At 37.4% G+C, this 22,652-nt stretch overlaps 2 protein-coding genes across 2 annotated transcripts; one reads left to right on the top strand and one right to left on the bottom strand.

Annotated features, from left to right (window-relative positions):
- Nucleotides 1-109: 109 nt before the first annotated feature.
- LOC139936900 (CDC42 small effector protein 2-like) lies at nt 110-19,656 on the bottom strand. The gene is made up of 5 exons (XM_071931716.1): nt 19,450-19,656; nt 17,105-17,340; nt 15,189-15,302; nt 12,255-12,357; nt 110-9,151 (listed from the first exon to the last, which is right to left on the bottom strand). Exons 2-5 carry the CDS (start codon nt 17,204-17,206, stop codon nt 9,138-9,140), a joined length of 333 nt encoding a protein of 110 aa, XP_071787817.1. The 5' UTR covers nt 17,207-17,340; nt 19,450-19,656; the 3' UTR covers nt 110-9,137.
- Nucleotides 19,657-21,051: 1,395 nt separating this feature from the next.
- Nucleotides 21,052-22,014, top strand: LOC139937320 (neuromedin-U receptor 2-like). The gene has a single exon (XM_071932424.1). The coding sequence runs from the start codon at nt 21,052-21,054 to the stop codon at nt 22,012-22,014; it is 963 nt and encodes a 320-aa protein (XP_071788525.1).
- Nucleotides 22,015-22,652: the final 638 nt, after the last annotated feature.

A 22,652-nucleotide genomic window follows, 5' to 3' on the forward strand; every position in this document is an offset into this window, starting at 1 on the left:
CCAAACTAATCTAGCATTTCAAGAAAATCTTCCAGTCCCTTGAAAAGAAAATACCTGGACTTGACTTAATTACACTTAATTTTTGACAAGCAGACAACGAGACCAATAATTCAACTGGGGGTAAACCCATAATATGTGTCCAATTTTATTCATTATTTAATCTCAAACGATGCACATTTCACCCACTTTCGATTTTATATCCATAATAAAATAATTAACTGATTTCCATTGCAGAATTTAACCTGTACACAATACCAAGCATTCCTACATGCTTTTAAAATTTTGAAAACCTTGTTTCTTAATAGAAAAATCATAATAATCTACAATGCAAACACTGTTTAAAAATCAGCCAAATCTTTTATGCTAAACTCCACCGCTTTATAAATACCATGTTTCTACCCCATAAAAAGCCTTTTCTCCGCAAAAAAAAAAAAAATCTTTAAAGTAATAGTTAAAAAAAAAGCTCCTGAATGTACAACGAATAAACAGAAATTCACATTTTTATAGAATCTTGTACATAACGGAGTCAATGTAAAACGATTTATAAAATAAAACCACCTCCGGATCCTCTTGCCTTCAACTTACAAGTTCCAAGATGCTACAGCATAATTAGTTCTAAATTTCAGTGCATACCAGTTCTTAATATAACACATTCAGTTCCTGTTGCCATGGCCACGTTTAACCTACATAGCAACAGCTCTAAACTTTCTGGTAACAAAACCATCCACAAAAAAAGACAAATAAAAATGCGCACAAGATGTAGTCAAAACTAAAAGTGTGTTGGTTTGAAGAGGGGGGAAGGGGAGTGTATGATCACAAAAACCAGACTTCATTACTCTCAGTTGTAAAACAAAACAGTAAGCAATTTTTTGTCATCAAGGAGGATGATACGTAAATAGATTTAAGCTCTTTTTCCCTCATGTGCTTCTGATAAAACATGTTCTGCTAAACTGTACTGTGTCAAAATTTACTCTGTGAACCAACAGTATCTGTATTGTATGAATGTAATGCGATGGTTCATGTGTTGTCATTTTGCGCATAGTTGAGTCTGATACTTAAAGGAACACGTTGCCTTGGATCGGACAAGTTGGTCTGTAAAAAGCATTTGTAACCGTTTTTTTTGAAATAAAATGCATTTGGTTGGAACGATGTTTGAAAAGTAGAATACAATGATCCACACAAATTTGCCTCAAAATTGCGTGGTTTTCCTTTTACTGTGCGAACTAACACGGTCCGCCATTTATGGGAGTCAAAAGTTTGACTCCCATATATGGCGGACGTGTTAGTCGACGAGGTAAAAGGAAAACCACGCAATTTCAAAGCATGTTCGTGTGGATCATTGTATTCTCCTTTTACAACATCTTTCTACCCATGTACATTTTATAATAAACAGTTACAAACGCTTTTCAAAGACCAACTCGACCGATCCAAGGCAACGTGTTCCTTTAATACAATCTGCATTTTTTTTTGTAAGGAGGCAACTGAACAATTCTCTTATACAATTTATACAATCACACTTTCTCAACCGGCATTTTCAAAGTGCAGTCCACCCTCATTACACAGAGATCTTTTACGAAAGAAGTATTCATAAAAAGAGTTCCTCTTATAAAAACTTTCCTGTCATATTATAAACTAGATCTTGTTTTAACAAGAGTTGACTGCAATTCCTGTCAAAGCTTTTGTGCGCACAGGCCCATACAACTACACTGTACATGTACGTCAAACATAATTAAAAGATTCTAAGAAATTATAACTCACTTTCATTCCCTCCTAAATAAATACAATGACAGCTGACATAACTGGTGCATGGAATGTAAAATGAAAGATACAATTTCAAGAAAAACAATAAAGAACAGAATAAAAAAGTATGTAAAGAGTTGTGCTTAATACAAAAAAAATCAAATAACTCAACATTGAGTTACATGTTCCAACCATGCACAGTAAAAAAGAAGAAAAAGAAAAACAATTACTGTTCGTCAGAAGGGATATTTAACTAGTTACAAAAATTGTACATGATTTTGTTTTACAAATATCTTACCATACATGTATAAGGGCAATCTAAAGGAGGTCAAATGTTGACACCATAAGAAAAGGTAGATAATTTGTTTCAGAACCACTCTCCCCTTTGACTTTCAGTAAACGTTTGACTCTCATAAAATTGACAGCTACAAGTATACATGGTTTGTGGGTGAACATAAGAAAGACTGGGAAGTCATTTTAAAAAAAAACAAATGCCTGCTTCATTTAGCGTCAATAATCGGTCAGGGATGGTATATTGTACATCACCACTTATAAAAATCACGTGTACAATGATAGCAAAAATGTGTGCGTTTTTTAAACAAAAGAAAGTACAAAAGTTGCACAAACGAAAGTAATGTTGGTACAGTCACCAATATCCCTGAGAAATAGTTGGAACTGAAGCAATTATCATTGTTATGAGAAATCATGCTTTTACAAATGTAGTAGAAATCCAAAGGTAGCAAAACCAGGAATTGCCTAAAGTTTTATGAGCTTCTGTTTTGATGAAAGTCAGACTGCTGCTTCAAAAACTAAGTGTACACAAAATGTTCACAGAAAGATGAACTGACCATTCCCTGTGAGAAATCCATGCTGCACATTCGCTTTAACCTTTGCAACTCAATACACAGCAACAGCCTGGCATTAGGAGTGCACACAATTAGTTGAAGTAAAGCCTACTTTTATAAATTTGCGTCTGTGTCTCAGAAATCATACTGTCATGGAATATAGGTCAGTGCTAAAACCACGACTTAAGCTCTATCAATCCTTTTGAAAATGTGAACTTTATATATGGGGACTCAAAAATTCAGATGGAGCCTACAAAGATGTGGTTTATAAAAGGGCCATAGCCTACTTAGTATCTAATAATTCACTCAATATTTCAAGCTTAAAAAAAAAGCTCTCTCCAAAACTGTCCAAACATTGAAAACCAACTGGTCTGAGAGCAGAAAAACACCAATGGCAAAAATGAACATCATCCAGTTCAGTCATTATCAGATGACAGTTTGTTATTTCCACAAAAGCTTCAGTACCAATTCCAGTTATGTATACAACCATAGGATGGAGTCATACTGTACATCAAGTTTATGATAGCTAGAGTGTATTTAAATATTACTAGAAATTCTTTGTACATGTACATGTCCTCGCTCATGTTTTTTTTTTGTAGCCAGACCTGTATTTCCACCAGGTTAATTTTGCCATTGATCACAAATTTGAATGTTTTCTAACAGGGATTTGGGTACTATATAAAGACACTTGTGGGCTATTTTCATGACTATACAAATTAAGCAACTAACTCTAGCAAGGTGAAATAAGTCATTCAACCTTCAGATGTACGACTTTAATGTAGGAAACACAGAAAACAATACACATTTCAGGTCTGCAAATTTACTTTCTTACTTTTTTTTGTTGTTGGGGAGGGGGGGGGGGGAGGGGAGAGTATCACTTTTTGCTGTACCCCTATTGATTTGTACATGAAATTAATTCAATAAGTTGGAGTGTTGAACAAATGCAATATTTCTAGAGCGGGACTTGAAGTTGCGACCTCAGGATAAACATGCCCGGCGCTCTACCAACTGAGCTACATGTACATGTATTTCACAGGATCTTTTCAGAGAGTTTTGTGATTAAAGGTTATGCATGGATGATGTATAAACCCTTCCTTCAATACAAATTTTGCATGATATCTACCTGGGACAGATTTAATTCAATTCTGTATCATCTCTTTATATATTCCCGACAAACAAATTTCATTAAAGCAGTAGTTCTAATTCAACATGATAGTAAATAAGGACATCAACATGTAAGTAATACCGATAGAAAAAAATATATCTAGATAAAACAGTTTTGAGTTTACGAAAATAAGTTTTTCACCGTTAGATTCTCAATGCGTTCCCATGTGGCAATTAAAAAAACCACCACAACCACTTGCAATGAGTAGATTCACCACATTCATTTAGTTTGGATAATTACAGTTTACATGTACATGTACATGTACATGTTCTCCCACCACTAGCATGATAAATGAACTGTCATAGTCTTTACCAACATGTAACAATTTTACACATAATAAGAAGTCATAATGAACATAACAGACGGTAAGCATTGGCGCTAAATTCTGCTCATTCACTTCCTCAAGGGGAGAATTGCAATGCCCAATTAAGGATATTTCCTGTTTAAGAACACTTCCTCTGACGGCTGCCTCCTCAGCAATCAACTAAATCCCCCTTTACCGAATGCACTATTTACAAAAAAAGGTTTTTAAAAACATAAAACGTTGCACCATATTTTATACACCAAGGCACTTTTCCGTACACACTCCCCCTGATTTTTATTTCATTAATAAGTCTAATTCTTTTGATTTATAACTTTTTACAAGATCATGCAAATTCGTGCTTTCAAACAATGCACGGTTCAATTAAAGGTTTGGAAATAAACGCTGTCAAAAAGGCTGAACCAGTTTTTATTTTTATTTTTTTATTATTTTTTTATGCAAGTCACCAGACACACAAGGCCTGAAGGCCACTTCCAGGTGTGGGTTACATTTTTATTTTTTTAGGCCGTTGCCACCTACTCCTAGTGCTGAAACAGGGTTACCCCCTACTCCTAGTGCTGAAACAGGGTTACCCCCTTTACAGTCCATACGGATGTAGGCTTGGGTGTCATCAATTCAAAGCCTGGCCGGTAGAGCAGAAAGCACTACCTCTCCAATTTTATCATTTATCATTGTACTGTATGATCTACGTACACTGTAAGATGATATCCACACAGTGACAAGAAAACAAATTCAACATGTATTGCAGCACATGCAGATCAATACACACTAATCTCCATGCCATAAGGAAGCACATTTTTATATTCAATTGGGTTTCACACAGTCTGTACTCAATTATTTACTAAACACATGTAACCATTATACATTTTAACGCAACATTTTGGTAGAATGATTTTGATTGACATTAGCAACACTACCTTAACTGAGACAGTAATGTTTAGATTTCCTTCTTTTACTACAACATTTCAGGTTAGTTGCAATCTCTGAATATACAGATTTCAGGGTTGGCACATGAATTATTCAACCATCCATCCATAGTTAATTGGTTGTTTTAAAATCACAATTTTAAGTGATTTTGTACTGGGCCAACTTTCATCAAGCTGCTTCAAGCAGAGAATGCTGCTTCAAGCAGATAATGCTGCTTTAAGCAGAGAATGCTGCTTTAAGCAGAGAATGATGCTTAACATCTTTCTGCTAAGCAAAAACAAACAGGATAACAGTCACAAATTGAACATGGTATTGTAGCCAATAACCTTATCCTATGTTCAGAAGCATAACTATGTTGTGCTTAGCTACATGTTGTGCTTAAGCAGCTGTAAAAAAAAAATGGGCCAAGAAGACTCAGCTGTAACGCTAGCTGTCAATGGATTGATGTCTTTCATAGCTTTCCCAAAGCTATCAAACTAATTAACAACTAGGGACATTGAATTTTTAAGTCTGATTGAAAACTGGTACACCAAAAGTGAACCTATGTCTACAAACCACTGCATTATGTTAAGGCTGCAGAAAAGCAGCAAAAAGCTGTTTCAGTTATTGGAAACCTACTCTGCAGAATTTAAATACATGTGTGTTTGTGTAAATGCTATAATTACTCAGACTGCTTTCAACGTGTCAACTGTCTTCCAAACAACCAAAACTGGTTCAGCCACTGCGACTGCCTCGTTAAACAATGTACAATTACTTATTTGGCAATGAACATAACAACTGAACAAAACAAAAAAGAAGGGATAACTGGAACAAAAAAATCTCCTTTTTTCATACATTGGCAACTGACACTGATAAACTCTACATTACATGTATATTTCGCTATCATACAATATAAGATTTACATGTCAAGTTTAAACAGAATATAATAATCTACTTCTTATTTCACACAATTGGGAATATCAACTTCACCAAGGATATTTCTTAGTTTTTGGGGGGAGAATGAAGAACTTAGCATATCAAAAAGCTAACAATCCTGATCATTATTGATTTTTAGAAAGGTATATTTTATTCATTTAAAAGACAGTGGACAGTATTGGTAATTGTACAAAAACCAGTCTTCTCACTTGGTGTATCTTATCATATGCATACAAAAACAAACCTGTGAAAATTTGAGCTCAATAGGTCGTCAAAGTTGCGAGATAATAATGAAAGAAAAAACACACTTATCAGACAAAGTTGTGTGCTTTTAGATGCTTGATTTCGAGACCTCCTCGAAATCAAATTCGTGGAAAATTACTTCTTTCTCCAAAACTATGCCACTTCAGAGCGAGCTGTTTCACACAATGTTTTATACTATCAACCTCTCCCCATTACTCGTTACCAAATGAGGTTTTATGCCGATAATTATTTTGAGTAAATACCGATAGTGTCCATTACCTTTAAAGGATAAAGTGTAGCATCCCAAGTGATAACCTTTTGTTGAACTTATTTATATTGTAACTACAATAGCATGCATTGTTGTTATAAGGAACTGCCATCGTTTCCGGTAAGAAACGACATTCATTTTTTTTAATTAAAGGTTTGATACACTGCTTGACACACTGTTCATTTTTGAATAAAAAGCGTATTTACTCTTCTTGTCATACTGTTTGCAATGAACAAACTGTACAAAGACTTGTATAAGTAAAAAATAGAAGAAAAAAAAAAAACTAGAAATAAAAATTCTTTCTATAGTCACAACTTTTGAGTAACCACACAAAAAATTAGACATACCACAAGACGTGGCTACCCTTCTCATACATGGCAGTATTTCAGAATTGTCTCCCACAAAAAGGTGCTTGATTGGATAGCATCAGTGAGCTAGTAAGTAACCGGGGGGGCGGAGGGGGGGGGGGGGGGGGCGGTACCCAAACCGAGGCCTGTAAGGACAGATGGCAGGCCTAGAATTCCATCTTTGAGAGGATGAGGCAATTTATTTTAGAAAGAGCACTTGGATGGGGCACCAAGTAAGGCTTGATACTTCAGTACAGAGGCAATTGCTTCCATGCCCCCGTTCATTGCCTTGGTGCCCTTAAAATGCTCTAGTAGAAATTTACAATTTCCTCAAAGGGTGCCCTTTAACAAGAAGAAAATGCCTTGGAGGTACCCCCTTGCCCTTTTAAAAACAAAGCATACAGGCCATATAATGTAGTCTGTTGACCCATACTAGACCATATCGAATAACACCTCTGTTGCTATTAAAGTGACCATAATGTAAGGCAGGCCGTATGCACATCTAAACGCGTACATCAAAATCCTGTATTGCCACAAAACACTATAAATGTTGGATGTTAAACCTTGCATAATGATTGTCTAGAATTGCACAAGTTTCATAAAAGGTTAGTTTTATTCTTTAATCCAGACATTGAGAACTTCTACTTCCAAGTATTCCAGATTGTTGCAGTATTCATCCATTCAATGCAAAAAAAAAATGTGTTTAGAATAATATATGAAGTTTGTGCAAATTGTTTTGAGAAATACATCCCATACACATTTTGACAGCCAAATTGGTTGACCACAAGACAAAAATACCCTCTTTTTTTTTTTTTACATCTAGGTAAAACAGAAACAATTTGCTTACTCATATGCATTTACATTAATTAATATATAATTTTGTTCTCAACGAAGTCATTTAGAGCTTAAAAACGTTATGTCTTATTTAAAAATAGTCCCCACCTAAAAAATGTCTGAAAAAGTAAAAATTCTGACAAACCCCAAGTGTACCAAACATTTTAACAACTTTAGCGGCTCATGTGGTCAAGCATTTAAGTTCTGCAGGAAAGGGTTGAACCTTTTGATTAATTAAGGTCAGGCTTTCTCTATATAGCAAATGTTAAAAAATGTTTATTGTTTGTAAGTGAAACACACTCTTAGGAAAGGAGTGGTACACCTCAACACCGCTTCTTGTAAATCTATGCCATATATCCTAGGCCACTTGATTCAATGATGGTGTAAGGTAGAGACATTTCCCCCGTCTCTTTCAATCTCTTACACAGATGTACATGTACATTGTATACCTCAAGTTTTGTTTCATGTTGACCACAAGATGCGCTTGAGGGGTACTAAAACATCAACAGCACTTTTCTTATTCAAGATCTTGCACTTTAATGTGTGTTTTGTATGTTATATGAACAGAAAAAAAAAGTGGAAGACTAAAAATACTGTACTTTTTCCCTAAACCCCTGGTCTTTCTGACAATGTCAAACACAATCTTGCTGGCAAATTCAAGACACCAGTGGTTCAAGAAACTGAAATACATGTTTGTGTACATTAAGTTACCGTACATTGTTTGACAATAAGGTTATTTTTGTTTTCAGACAACGCTCTCAATGGCTATAATACACGTAGGAACTTACATGTTTTTAGAATCAATACAGCCGTCGATATCACAAAGAGTTAGGACGAGTAACTGGTCCCAACTTGGGATTAACCTTAAGGTCTGCATGCTTACAGTGAAGGGTTGGGACTCGTCCTAATTCCTATCATTAGTCTTACAAATAAGTTAGGAAGAGTTTTGTGAAATCGACGGCTGCTTCATTAAATCAAATTCCCTTCAGAGGACAAATGTGTGTGAAAGTTTATCATACCATACAAGTCACATTGAAGCTCAAGACAATACACAAACAGTCAAAGATGGAAGACACTGACTGCCACTTAATAAGATTTTGAAGTATTTGAACTGTTATCACGTGCTTCAGATTTTTCCGTTACCTTGGAAGTGTGTGCTCAAAACAGGCATCCTTTACAACAGGGCTGCTTTGACAGGCGTCTTGTAGAGTCCAATGCAACCTCCATCTTGTATCATCCACACTGCCTCAACATTCATCGAGCTGCTGTTAATCCAGTGGGGAGTCGTGCACAAAAATCCTCACATGCTTACAATAATCCCAACTTCAGTGAGATCAAATAATCTGGATTGCGTGCACTGACGATAACCGACACTGAGATCGTGGCATGCCCAGCAATCATACTTCATGATTATCGCCACATGGTTATCATAAAAAAATTGTCTGTCTGACGTGAAAAAAAAAAAAAGACACAAACAAAAACGAGACACAAAACGCAGAAAGTTTCCCAGAAGAACAGCAATGGAACAGATCTATTCATCGGGCTCTGCAAAAGGGACAAATAAAAAGATAAAGAAGACATATTTAGCAGTCAGGTATAAATAGAGGATTTGGGTACTTTTTGTCACACACAACACAATGTCCACAGATTAACATTAAACTTACACCGTTTGAAGATAACGATAGTAGAAACATACCTTAAAATAGTAGTTGCTGAGGGGCTGTAGTTTTTTGAGAAATGAGTAAAACAATGTCATGAAAATGTGTTTTTAGATGCTAAAATAATTTTCGTCTCATGATCACCGAGACGAAAATTCTGTTTTACTCATTTCTCAAAAACTACAGTACCTCAGCAAGTAATATTTTCAGGGAAGCTTTCTACTATCATTATCTCCAAACTGTGTAAGTTTAATGTAAATCTGTGGACATTTTGTATTTTGTTCCACAAAAAGTACATAGACCCTTTATTCCTCGAGTCTGAAACAAAATCCGACTCATCAGTCTTGAGTACGGGTCAAACTCTCGAGTCATTTGGGGTGCACAGTCTATAGTTCAGGTTTGTTACGCTTCATTTTTTGAAAGGGCATGGGCAGCGATGCCTTTTCTTCTCGGTAAAGGGGCATCCTACATGTATGAGCAAATTGTAAGTTTCTACTGGAGCATTTCAAGGGCACCAAGGCAATGACCAGGGGGCATGAAGGCAATCGCCTTCAAGGCCTTTACCATCAGGTCCGGTTGGCAATCTTCAGTATTGGCAGCTGAATCTGCTGATCGAGTAAAACCTGTGCACAATCTGCAGATTTGCACTCTGTTAGTATGACAGCTCATAAGCTGATGATTCAATAGAATTTCGCACAATCTGCACATTGTGCAAATCTGGAGAATGTGCTTAATGACAACACAAGGGCGCTGCATTGTGGATATTTGTCACTGGACGATGGGAACCGTTTACACACACTGTGGATCATGAAATAATTAGTCTCAAATCCTGTATTTATTTTTTGTTTTCCATTTTTTTCTCAAAAAAGTTAAGGGTCATGGCATAAAGTTCGGGTCGTCGAGTTACAGAAGTGTTTTGTCCCAAGCCAAAGTGAGGAAGGAGGGGAAAACCTTGAAAACAGTCAAGGCCCCCTTGTAGGATGAGAACCCATACACATTATTACTTTTTAACGAGGGGAACAAGACATAGCCAGAAGTATCAAGGTCCAAGTCTTTACAAGAATTAATTTTTTATTTAGGCCCTAATGTTTTTATTTCCAGGAGTGCCAAAGGAACTAATGTGACATCAATTGTAAATACTGCAACATGGAAGTTCGGAGGAAAAAAAGACAACCTTCTCCTTTCCAATTTCTAGCTTCCTGGCGGAAACACCGAGTTCATACGTGGCCGACCTAGCATTAGGTTATGCAGCCAGGACGTGGGAAACCTTTTTTTGTAGTCAATCAGGAAATGCTTATTAATACAGTAGGCAGCCTCTGGCTTTTGTACATAGCTCATGTACGGGATGTACATGTAGGTAAACAAGTGACGACCCGTGTGTGAATCTTCAGTTCATCCTCGGGGGAGGAATTTTCATTTTCCAGTCATCAGTCCCGTCTGATTTTCTCGCCCACGATATTTGAGCGACCTTTTGTACATAAGGCTTTCAAATAATTAGTAAGCAGCACTTTATCTTCCCACTCATTTTACTCGGACTTCTCCCCATTGCTATACCTAAATCTTTGAAAATCTTTCTCTGTTCTCATGTGTAGAGGCCTTTTCCTTCTCACTTATCATTTAAGAAAATTCCCTAGGGTCGGGGAAAAAATCCACAATGGTCTTATTGCAGTTAGGCCCTGACAGTTTTGTAATTCCCTAACAATTTTTTTTATGCAGCCCTGCACACCAGTGACACCACCCTTGTCATTATATCTTTTTTGTTTCCAAGATTTCCAATCAACAAAAGGTGCAGAGGGGTTAAACAACACAAAGAAATTTCAATTTAGGCTCAAAATAAGGCCTCAAAATGAATAAAAACAAACAAATAAACTTAATTTAACTTGATCGCTGGTCTACTGATTAAAAGATGTGGAGGTGATCTTCAGCAACACCCCCTTGAAAGAAATTTCAATCATGGGTTCAAAACAAGGCCTCAAAATGAATACAATTCAAAACAATTACATTAAACTTGATTACTGGTGGACAGGAGAGCTCAACAACACAAAGAAATTCCACTTCATTTTATTTCATTTCCTCTGGTTGTGAAGCCAAGGACTCTCAGAAGTCGAACTTACATGTATAATGGCTGTAATGTCTAAGAATCCAAGCAGAGAAGACAATTGGAAGGAAGTTTAAAGGCAGTGGACAATATTGGTATTACTCAAAATAATGATCATCATAAAACCTTTTTGTCGATTATGAGTAATGGGGAGAGGTTGATAGTATAAAACATTGTCAGAATCGGCTCCCTCTGAAGTGACATAGTTTTCGAGAAAGAAGTAATTTTCCACGAATTTGATTTTGAGACCTCAGATTTAGAATTTGAGGTCTCGAAATCAAGCATCTGAAAGCACACAACTTCGTGTGACAAGGGTGTTTTTTCTTTCATAGTTATCTCGCACCTCCAACAACTAATCAAGCTCCAATTTTCACAGGTTTGTTATTTTATGCATATATTGAGATACACCAAGTGAGAAGACTGGTCTTTGACAATTACCAATAGTGTCCAGTGTCTTTAAATTTCAGAGGTGGGAGGAAAACCCAAGAGAATTATTTCAATGAAAACCCACGCAGTAAGGTTGGGACTGAAATCCCATCCACACAGTGCCCCAGCGTGATTCAAACTTGAGTTCTAGAGGTGGAAGTCGAAGGCGAGAAGAGATAACACCACCATGCCATATACTCCACGGAGGCAATAAAGACGATTGTCTCCATGTCCCCTGGTCATATTGCCTTCTGGTCTTGGTGCCCTTGGAATGCTCCAGAGTAGAAATTTCTTCATACAGTGCCCTTTTACCAAGGAGAAAATTCCTTGGTGCCCTTGCCCTTTCAAAAACGAAGCATACAGGCCTGAGTGGGTAAACTAACTATCCGAGAATAGTATCAATATCATTGATTTTATTTAATATTTTTTTATTATTATTTTTTTTTTAAGTTTAATGGTCTCTTACCTGGTACTCTTTTAATTTCCATTGTATCTCTTTGAAACTCTCTTTGTCCACTTTCACTGTATCCACCTTTGGATTGCATCTGCACCTGGATAGAATTTAAATGCTGCAGAAAAGAGAATATAAGATATTTATGTAAGATATGACATGTATGACAAAACACTAAATCAACAGGGAACTTCTTTTACTGGTTTTGTCTAATTATTAATTGTATTCAATAACTGTTCTACATGGGCCACCCCCAGGGTGTACAGGTGTACATGTACATTCAATACAACACACAAGAATATACAGTTTAAAAGCAGCTATAACAATTACCTACAACTGTACAAGAACAGGTATAATCTTTAGAAGTACATAATTATCAGCCCAAGGAGTAACAGAGATCTGTCATGCAAGTTGTTATCCCATGTGCATTGGGCAAAACCAATTTTGCTCAGAAAGGTAGGCCCTACATGTACATAGGTTATTTTTTGAAAAACTAAAAGAAGAAGCTAAAAGCTAAAAAGACAACAAAAGAATTAAAAGAAAGCAGTTATAAAATGTTAAATTTTGACCATGAGTGAAATTCAAGTCTTACATAAAACTAAATAATAATAATACTTTGTCATGTAGACTTCCCACTGCCCCAACCCCACAGAAATTGACCATCTTCATCAAATTTGAAGAGTAGGCCTAACTTAATTCCTAAATAAAACTGCGTGCACAAAAAGAACAATAGGAAGCCTTTTGTTCAAAATTTCATTATGACGAGCAGTGAATTTCATTTCTTTCCATTCACTCAGCAATAAACAAACTGTTTGTGTCATTTTTATTAAATGGCAGTTAAGTTAGAGAATGCACAGTTGACTAATTGTACACCCTCACATTACGAAGTCTTGGTCAGCAAATTGTGTTTCCCCATACATGTGGAAAAACTTAACTGCGAAGTCGGAACAAAATAACGGGAAAACCCACCCTTGTTTCCGCACTTTTCGCCGTGTCATGACATGTGTTTAAAATAAATCCGTAATTCTCGACATCGAGAATTGATATTGTTTTAATTTTTTCTCAAACAGTAAAGCATTTCGTGGAATAATATTTTGAGAGAAGTCTTTCACCACTACCTTCTGTAAACCCTGTAAGTTATTTGTAAATCTGTGATTTTTTTTGTTTTTCTGTACCGAAAGTGTCCAATGGCTTTAAGCTCAGTTCATACTTCCTGTAAATGCAATACCAATTTTCACATCAACCATAAATTGCAAAAGCCGAGCCGTGCTAGACTAAAACACTCGCAGCAAAAACAGCCTAGTGACGTCAGGAAGTAGGCCTTCAAGTATGACCCAAGCATTTGTGGGACTCAGGTTTGTGTAATGACGCTTACTTTTAATTGTCAAGTGGAGTTGGTGGCTTCTTGCAGGAGCCACAACACCCTTGAGGGATGAGTCATAATGGCTCATCAATTATGAAGTATTATATTTACCCTTAATGTATTTCTTGTACATGTTGTACTGTACATTTTACATCATTGTTTTGGAAGAGTTAATAAGCACCTCCTAAAGTTACGTGCCATCTTGTTAAAGGGGCAGTTGTTTATTTTTCAAGGGGCAGTTAGTTAGATTTCCCCCCTGCGACTCATCACTTTGTATAACTTCACACATGTGGAAGGACATGACTGTGTGTAAGTTTGAGCGTTGAGTTGCAAATGGCAATGCCAGGTTGAAATGACAGGGGTGAGGTTCATTGTTAACGAAAAAGTCTTGAAACTTGGATACAAACTCAAAGGTATGTTAAAATGATGCTATTGCTACCTTTTGGTAACCCCCCTGGGGTTATAGATTCCAAGGAGCTTTTGGAAACAGTAACAAACTTTGTCTGATTTTCTCGACCAGGTCAACAAAAAAAGTCTAAATTCAGCCAAAAGGCTGAACAATATCATCCCTGAATGAACAAATAAGCACCTTGATCAAGACAGCGCATACCGTAATGGTGCTTATATTGCACCAGACAATATTCATATCAGACACGAAAATGGCTTGATGATGATTTTGATTAAACAATGATGATACCAAAAATGTCAAAATAAGTTTTGGCTGAGCTTAGAACGTTTTCGATAGTGGTAACCTCAATACACATTGATAGTTGCGGACTGCAAACATTATATTTTCAGTACTCTGGCACGAAATTTAAATTGTTTTTCACTTATCAATATAAACCACAAGGGAAACTGACTGGGTACAATGTAAATTTGTAAATGATTTTTGGAGTTGAACAAAGAATTGACTACAGTGGGATTCGAACCAACAACCTCCGGATTAACGTGCCGGCGCTCTACCAACTGAGCTATCTAGCCCTATATTGGCGGTGTCCCTAGTTAACGGTTGTATGGCTTCTGACTGGCACCCCGACCAAAATAGGGACACCGCCAATATAGGGCTAGATAGCGCAGTTGATGGAGCGCCGGCACGTTAATCCGGTTGTCGTTGGTTCGAATCCCACTCTAGTCGATTCTTTGTTCAACCCCACAGATTGTTTTTCACTTGTTAACTAGGCTTTACTCTTAGGAATGTGGGACTAGTGTTGTAGTTGCAACTATTGATTGCTCAGTTGACTCGCGACTACCGTTTTTCGACTTATCGTGCCGCCACAACTACTACAAAAATAGTTGCGACTACCTGCTTGGTGAACACATTGTGTCACTCACGACTATTTAAAACAAAATAATTTACAGTGACACAATCCTTCAATCCTCCCAACATGAATTCTACAATATCATGTATATTGTGCCTGCGTCAAATATCTTGACACAATGCATCTTGGAAATTAAAGATCATTCAAGACTAGTGTCAAAGTGTGACTATTATGAAGCGCGAGTAGTCAAGTAGTAAATTGTACTAGTTACCTGGTTACCATTCACTTCTTTACCAATCGTTGACGAATCTCTACTTATTGACTTACATTATTTTGTTCTTGTTGTTCTTGTTGTGGTGACATGTCGCCTGACCCTATGTGACCTGTGTGCATGAAATTTGTTGGAAGGCCTATCATTGTCCGGTCTATTCTCCGCCTTTTCTGTAATGTCCAAACAAATGAGATGAAGAGATAAAATAAACACAGAAATCTCACCAAGCACCAAATGACATGAAAAGTATAAAATAAAACTATTAAGCTCTTACTCCATAACTACAATGTTTTCCATACCAATACATGATAAAAGTTTTAATTATAATTAAAAATCAAAATTAGTTATTGAAACATGTACAGTGTAGGCCTATTTTCAAAAACAAATTTAATCAGGAACATTCCTGCCTGAAATTAAATAAAGAAGAAAATTTGATTGATTTGAAATGGGTTAATTAAAACAAAGACCATCACAGCAAAAGGCTGAATTGCAGTCAAATTACAAAGAGATAAAATATACAAAGTAAAATAAAGTTTAAATAACAATCAAATAGGCCTTTAAAACACTAACCTTACAATATAAACAATGAACAAAAAAAAATTGTTTTATTACAAACTGTTGTGGTCAAAGAAGGTTCAGACCAAAACAGCCTACAAATTGAGACATATAAATCTCAGTTATACGTACACGTCATAATGAAAAATAATCTCAGTTGAACATAGGCCTAAATAAACAAAAACTAAAATATCAACTTGGAACCTACAAAGAAATTAACGTTACAACATGTGTATGTTGTCCCACCATGGAGCAATGGTCACACTTAAGTCAAACTAGACCAAAGTGTAAAAAAAAAAACCAAAAACCCAAAAAAAACACAGTATAGGTACATAGTATATCAATGGTCAATTATAACCATTGGTTAAATTCAACTCTGACATCAATGATACTTTGTCATGCAAATTTCCCCACCGCCCCCAAAAATGCTCTTGAAAATTAACCACCTTTGATTTGATTATCAACTTTAAAGAATAGTTGAATATTATCTAAAAAGAAAATGTTACACAACAAGAAAGAATGGGAGGCAAAGTTTATTTGTGACCTGGACCAGCAGTGAATTTTCAGCTTAACTTCATTCACTCAGCATTTCAGCAAAAACACATTGTTCATGCCAACGTAATACAATTGTAATCAGTCAAACTAAAAAATGCACAGAAAGCATAAAGGCAGAAAAATTAGAAAATGTAAAGTTAATTTCAACCTCACTTCAGCAACACACTGTTTATCATGCCGAAGTCAAGTTTAAAAAAGCACAGAAAGCATTTACATAAGAACTTTCAATTGTGACCAGTGGTAAACTTCACCTCGTAGTATACACCCTCGCATAAAGTATTTGTAGGGGCTCTGTAAAAAAAGCAATACACAGAACAATGGAGAAACAAACATGAAACGCCACAGCAACAACAGCCATCTACACCACCAGAAGCAGAAACAAAAGGCAAAACAAAATAGGCAGTGAGTTATTAGAAACAAAAACAAATCAATGAGTCCATAAATTTCAGTACATACGACATGATAGAAGTGAAAGAAGTTGAGGTGGGCTCATTACGCAATCTCTCAGCAGGTAAACCGTTCTACACAAAGGAACTTTTGTAGGAAATTTCTTTTTTTTTTCCTTTCTCAGTCCTTACTTTAGGCATAGAGCAAGGAAAGGTAACCTCTGTAAAGAGAAACTCACTAGTCTTTCAAGTCCCTTTCAAACGAGAGCCATGTAGCGAGAGTCCGTCGCTTAATTTTGGCATGGTTATAAAATCTTACAAAATGTTCCTTGTGTGAAGTACAACAATTTGTGTACTGTCAAAGGCAGTCTTTCGTAAAATCTTGACAAACAATTGCTACACTTTACAACCACGCTAAAATTAAAGCAAGGGACCTTTGTTAAATTGCTGTCGTGTGAATAGCACTTTATACTCACAGGAGGAGGTTGGTCTGTTGTACAGCAACTGAAGCATATGAGTAGGTCACTCATTCTCCTTGAGGAATTGCCTGTTTCTCTGTCTCCCTCTCTAGGCGGCATCAATGCACGTCTTCTAAGATGGCTCCTGTCAGTGTCAAAGACTGGTGGTTTGATCGTTTAGGTTCTTGCATGTACTACCCTATGATAGCACTACCAGTGTAGTGGTAGTATCCCTCGGCTAAATGGAAACAATGCTGCATCATTCGGGGAAAAACAAAAACATACACAAGTGTTTAAAATAACAATCATGAGGAAATGATTTATAACTATGGTACCCGAGTCTAAGAATGTATTTTGTTTTTTAGTCACTCCAAACACGAGTGACTGTTTGCCTACTTTTAGCATGTGTACCGGTAATAGTACTGAAGCTACGCTGTACAATGCTTCATAATACAGTACACCACAAAACAACACACTTAAGTGGTTGCGCCACAATCAGCAAAATACTGCAGACGAGTGACTGTTTGCCTACTGTTAGCATGTGTACCTGTAACTAGGCCTGGGCGAATTATTCGAATATCCGGTTAATGGCGAATAGGTTTTCCTATTCGTAACCGCGAATGCCTTTTTTTTCTTAACCGGATATCCGCATAGGGCGCGAATACCTATTTACAAACCGGATATTTCTGTACTTACAACCGAGTAACCGGATATTCTTTAATATCCGAATATCCGCGGACGTCGGGCGACAACTGACATGAATGTTTTCTCTGAATCCTTATGAAACTTCTATTAAAACAGCATATATTAAGTATTGAACTATGCTCACCTCCGTGAAGATTTAAAACAATGACATTTCTGACGTAATTTGTTCAAAGATTACAAAAGTTTTCCTTCACGTAGAGTCAATCACGATCAAAAGAAAAAGCAAATCGCCATCTTTAAATTAAATCCGGTCATTTTTATGAATGAACCGAGTGACACTGTCTAAAACTTATATCAATCCGCCCATATGATCTCATTCACAAACGAACAGCGCCCTCTAGCGGCAAAAAAAAATATTTTTTTATTTTTTATTTTTTATTTTTTATTAAATAGCGCCCTCTAACGGCGAAAAATTATTCGAATATCCGGTTAATTTCGGATAGTTGGCCAGCGGTATCCGAATAACAAAATTTCACTATTCGCCCAGCACTACCGGTAACAGTCCTGAATCTATACATGTACAACATTAGGTTATACAGTATACCACAGAACAACACACTTACATACATGTAATTGTAAGTAGTGCGTCACAATCAGCAAATAGCCATGATGCAAAAGTTTGAACCTGCATTGAACCTGCAAAGATTTTTCTTTGTTCAACCCAAAGTTTAACTCAAATTCCCCGTGATCAGGTTCACTTGTGTTTTCTTACCTGAAAATTTGTGTTTTAGGAGCGCTTTGGCTTTGATTGTGAGCTCGTTTGTTCAGGAGTTTGCATTTTTTTTTTTAGTACTTTCAAAACAATTAGAATGTTTGGAAAGTTCAGGAAAGAAGTTTTTTTCTAGGAAAATAATTTCAGGATGATTTTTTTGATTCTAGAATCTAGATTGGATAGTAGATTGATTCATACTGTACATAATGTGAATGTCAGACAACTCATCTGTTGGACAACTCAATGGTTCAGACAACTCAGTACAGTGGTCAGCTGCACGCAAATGGAACGCGAATGGGAAAACCACGGCAATCGTCTTGTCTTGGCCATCTGTTGAATTGTCTGAGTCATCCAGTTGTCCTATCCGTCGATGGGTCATCTCAACCGTCGCAACTCGACTCGAGTTGTCTGAACCATTGAGTTGTCCAACGGGCGAGTTGTTTGAACATTTACATTTTACATTGATAACTCGGCAGAATCTTTATTCTAATAAGTGTAAAAAAAGGCTGACATTGCAATGGTAAAAAATATATGAAGCCTTATGTTTATGGCTACATGGCTATGCCTACATATATGGTAAAAATAACATTAAAATAATATCGCGTAAAAAATGGCGAAACCACTTTTTCAATTGATATGAAATAAATAATAATAATGGGAGTTCGAAGTTCACCGTAAGTTGGGAGCCAAAACGGAAAATAGTTAGGTTATAGTAGAGAATGATGACCGTTTCTGATTGAGAAAGTACCACGAAAATAGGGGAAAACCATCCTAGCATGCGTTTGTACAGCTACAGCATTTAACAATACATTGATTGTTTTAAATTGCTTTTTTTTTTTTACGTTGATTTTCCCATTGACATGATTGACAAATTATTGTAAACTAAACAACACTTCCGGTTATAAATCTGTCGTTAAAAAAAGTACAAACATAGGAAACAACTTACCCGAATACACAAAAACGAAAACCTTCCGTATGAGCCTGTCCCTGAAGCTTTACAGAACTCTTTCGGTTGTTATTATTATTGATTGAGAATTGAATTTGTACGAAAATTCGCACTTCCGTATTCTATCTCAGCATGATGACCGTGGATTTCTAGTGTGCCGACATTCAACAGTAGACACTTTACACGCACTTGGTAGCCAGACCGAACGCCGAACGCCGAACGCTAAACTTAACCTACCGAGGCAGATACCAGACCACCTTCGCTGGTGTTCTGTAACGTGACTGTGATTTACTATGTCAAGAGCGTGCGGGGCCAGTACGATAATTGATTGGCGCAATTGGGCGTGGTTAGTTTCAGATGGACATGGTGATGACCAAAGATAGAAGCCGTCTATCTTTGGTATTGACTCAAATTGTTTGTTTGTTTGCTTGTTTGTTGTTTAGATGATTACGGGGCAGGATCGCCAGACAGGCAGTCCGAAAACTAATTACATGTAATGTGTAGTCTCTCAAACCAAACTGATCGCGACAATCATCAGGTGGACTGCCGAAACTTTCTCACAATAGCTAAATATAGCCTGGAACATTCCATCAGCAACAGAGATGTTCACAATCGACTCCTTTTCAAATTAGTTTCTCTAACGCGTGTACCAGTTCAATGCAATACAATACACAACTTTAAAAATGTACACAAAGTTGGCAAAACGTTGCTCCTGTCTGTTCTTCAGAATAGCCTGTTTTATGACATCGCCTGTTTTATCGGTTAGCGTTAGCAATCCAGCATTGCGATCGCTGATTGCCTAATATTCGGAGGTTTCAATAGAGGGCGTTATCAGTTGTAGCCATGACTTAAAGTGTATAATAGGGTTCCCCTGTCACACCGGCCACGCAGTTTCAAAAACGACGGCTTGACCCATTTTTGTTTCACTATTCAAAAGCAGCTGGAAAGGTACAGACAAAAAGTCTTGAAATAAATCAAAGTTTTTTTCACAACTATAGTTCAGATCCCCCCCCCCAAAAAAAGAAGAAGATTACAACAAAATTTGCAAAATTGTTGGCATGTATGCATTTCGCAAAAAAACCCATCCCCAAATGTACCAAAACAAACCGGCTGTCATTTTTCGCTTGGGCCTCCTTTCAAAATCCCAATACAACTAGGATACATTTTAAAGCCTAAATTTATCAAGTCTCCCCAAAAAGTCCTCCTCAGTAAGTTTGTATGAATGGCTTGGCTACAGTAGTGCACCACAGTGTAGTGAGAGAGCTATTATCGGCAACTTGCCACTGTGACCTATACGAATCCATGATTGCGTGTATTGAACAAATAATTGAGTCTGGAGTTGAGTGCATTTTACGAGGCGAAGCCAAGTGAAATGGAAGATCCATAAAGTCACCGCCAAGTAATCTAACATTACACGAACGAATTGCATTCATTGCTTTCAATAACTAAATCACAGATAGGCCTGGTGTGGGATTGAGCTTTGCTCTTACTGGCTACAAATCTTTTACCATTAGGAAATATGCTACACAAGACGGAGACCATAGTGTTTGATACAAAAATAAGATATGGTCACATTTCCTCATCAACATCGCACAGTTAAGCATGGGTGTCGAAATCTCTCTGCAAGTGATACAGACTTGTGCTGGCATCGTAGGAGTAGTTGGAAACACATTGGTTTGTGTAGTCATTAATCGTGTAAAGCCAATGCATACTCTGACCAATAGCTTGATCTTCAACCAGGCAGTTATCGATCTACTGGGTTCACTCTTAACCCTGGTAACTGCTAACGTCGGGGTTCCTCATCCGCTCTCGGGCTGGAGTGGTGAGCTGTATTGCCGAGTATGGGAGTCCAAATTCTTCATCTGGGCTTTCTTCGCATCTTCGACCTTCAGCCTCACTGCTCTGACTCTGGAAAGATACTTTGCTATTATATTTCCATTTTTATACAAGAGATGGTTTAGTAAAACAATGGTTGCTCTGATCATCACGGCAGTGTGGGTTTTAGGATGCGTCAGTTCGATCTACAACTTAACGTACATAGTTTTCGACGGCCACGATTCGTGTGTTTCGGTGACTCACGAGAACTCCCAGGTTGTAGGCACCATGTTGTTTTTGTTCGAGTACGCCATTCCACTAGGTGTAATGCTGTATGCCTACATTCACATTACTATCGTGTTGAAGAGAAGTGTTCGTCGCATTGGAGGGGAGGGTAACGTTGTAACCACCGTCCATCACCAGCAGGAAGCCTCCGCCGGTGGCGGCCAGGCAGCCTCTCTCGTCCGTGCTCGCAAGAACGTCTTCAAGACGCTCTTCATAGTATTCTGCTGCTTCGCGATATGCTGGACACCAAACAAGATTATTTTCTTCATGTTTAACTTTGGCTGGCCGCTGGACTTCAACGGGGCTCTGTATGTGATATCCGTGGCACTGGTAGTCTCCAACTCAGCGATCAACCCCATCATTTACGCCATCAAGTACCGTCAGTTTAGGCGGGGTTTTTGTATTATGGTGGGTCGCGCACGCCTCTCAGATAACTGTGACGTGTTTTTAAATACCACCGGCTGATTTCCTTTTCACTATAAATGAGAAACAGTTTGATGATGAAGGCACATTAAATCCATTTTGGTCACTCTCTTTTTAAATTGTTTTATTTGTGCCGCACAAACTTTAAACAAATGTTGGGTGGACCTTTGGTTCTTTTGACAATTTTGTTTGGGGGGGGGGGGGTGGGGGCAACCACCCGCCCTCTCGGGCCCTTCATGACAAAACAGCACAACTCGACAAAATACCTATTGCAAAGCAAGTACAAAGATAACCTGTTTTGCCATAAATGGGATGAAGGTGTAAAAAAGGCCGAAATAGGACACATGTTGTATTCACATCCCAACATTGTAGGCCCTATGCCTTTGAAACTTTGAAATAGAAAACGCCCCAATTTACCCAGAAATTATCTTATTTGTTACTATACGAAACAAACGTTTTTCGAGTTAGATTATTTTGCCATGGAAGGACCGCTCTAGGACCATACTCGACACTCCACGGTTACTTGGACGTGGTGTCAAGTACTCGAAGTCAAAAGACAATTGTCGGAATTCTGTGGTGTTAATGGAGATTGATGAAGTCGCTAGTCAATGGTTAGATGAATCAAGCTGGCCCGGTTCATCCGTCCTCCGAATGCTAATTCGAAACGAAATAAGACGTTA

Source organism: Asterias amurensis, chromosome 5, assembly GCF_032118995.1.
Source record: "Asterias amurensis chromosome 5, ASM3211899v1".
Taxonomy (NCBI): domain Eukaryota; kingdom Metazoa; phylum Echinodermata; class Asteroidea; order Forcipulatida; family Asteriidae; genus Asterias; species Asterias amurensis.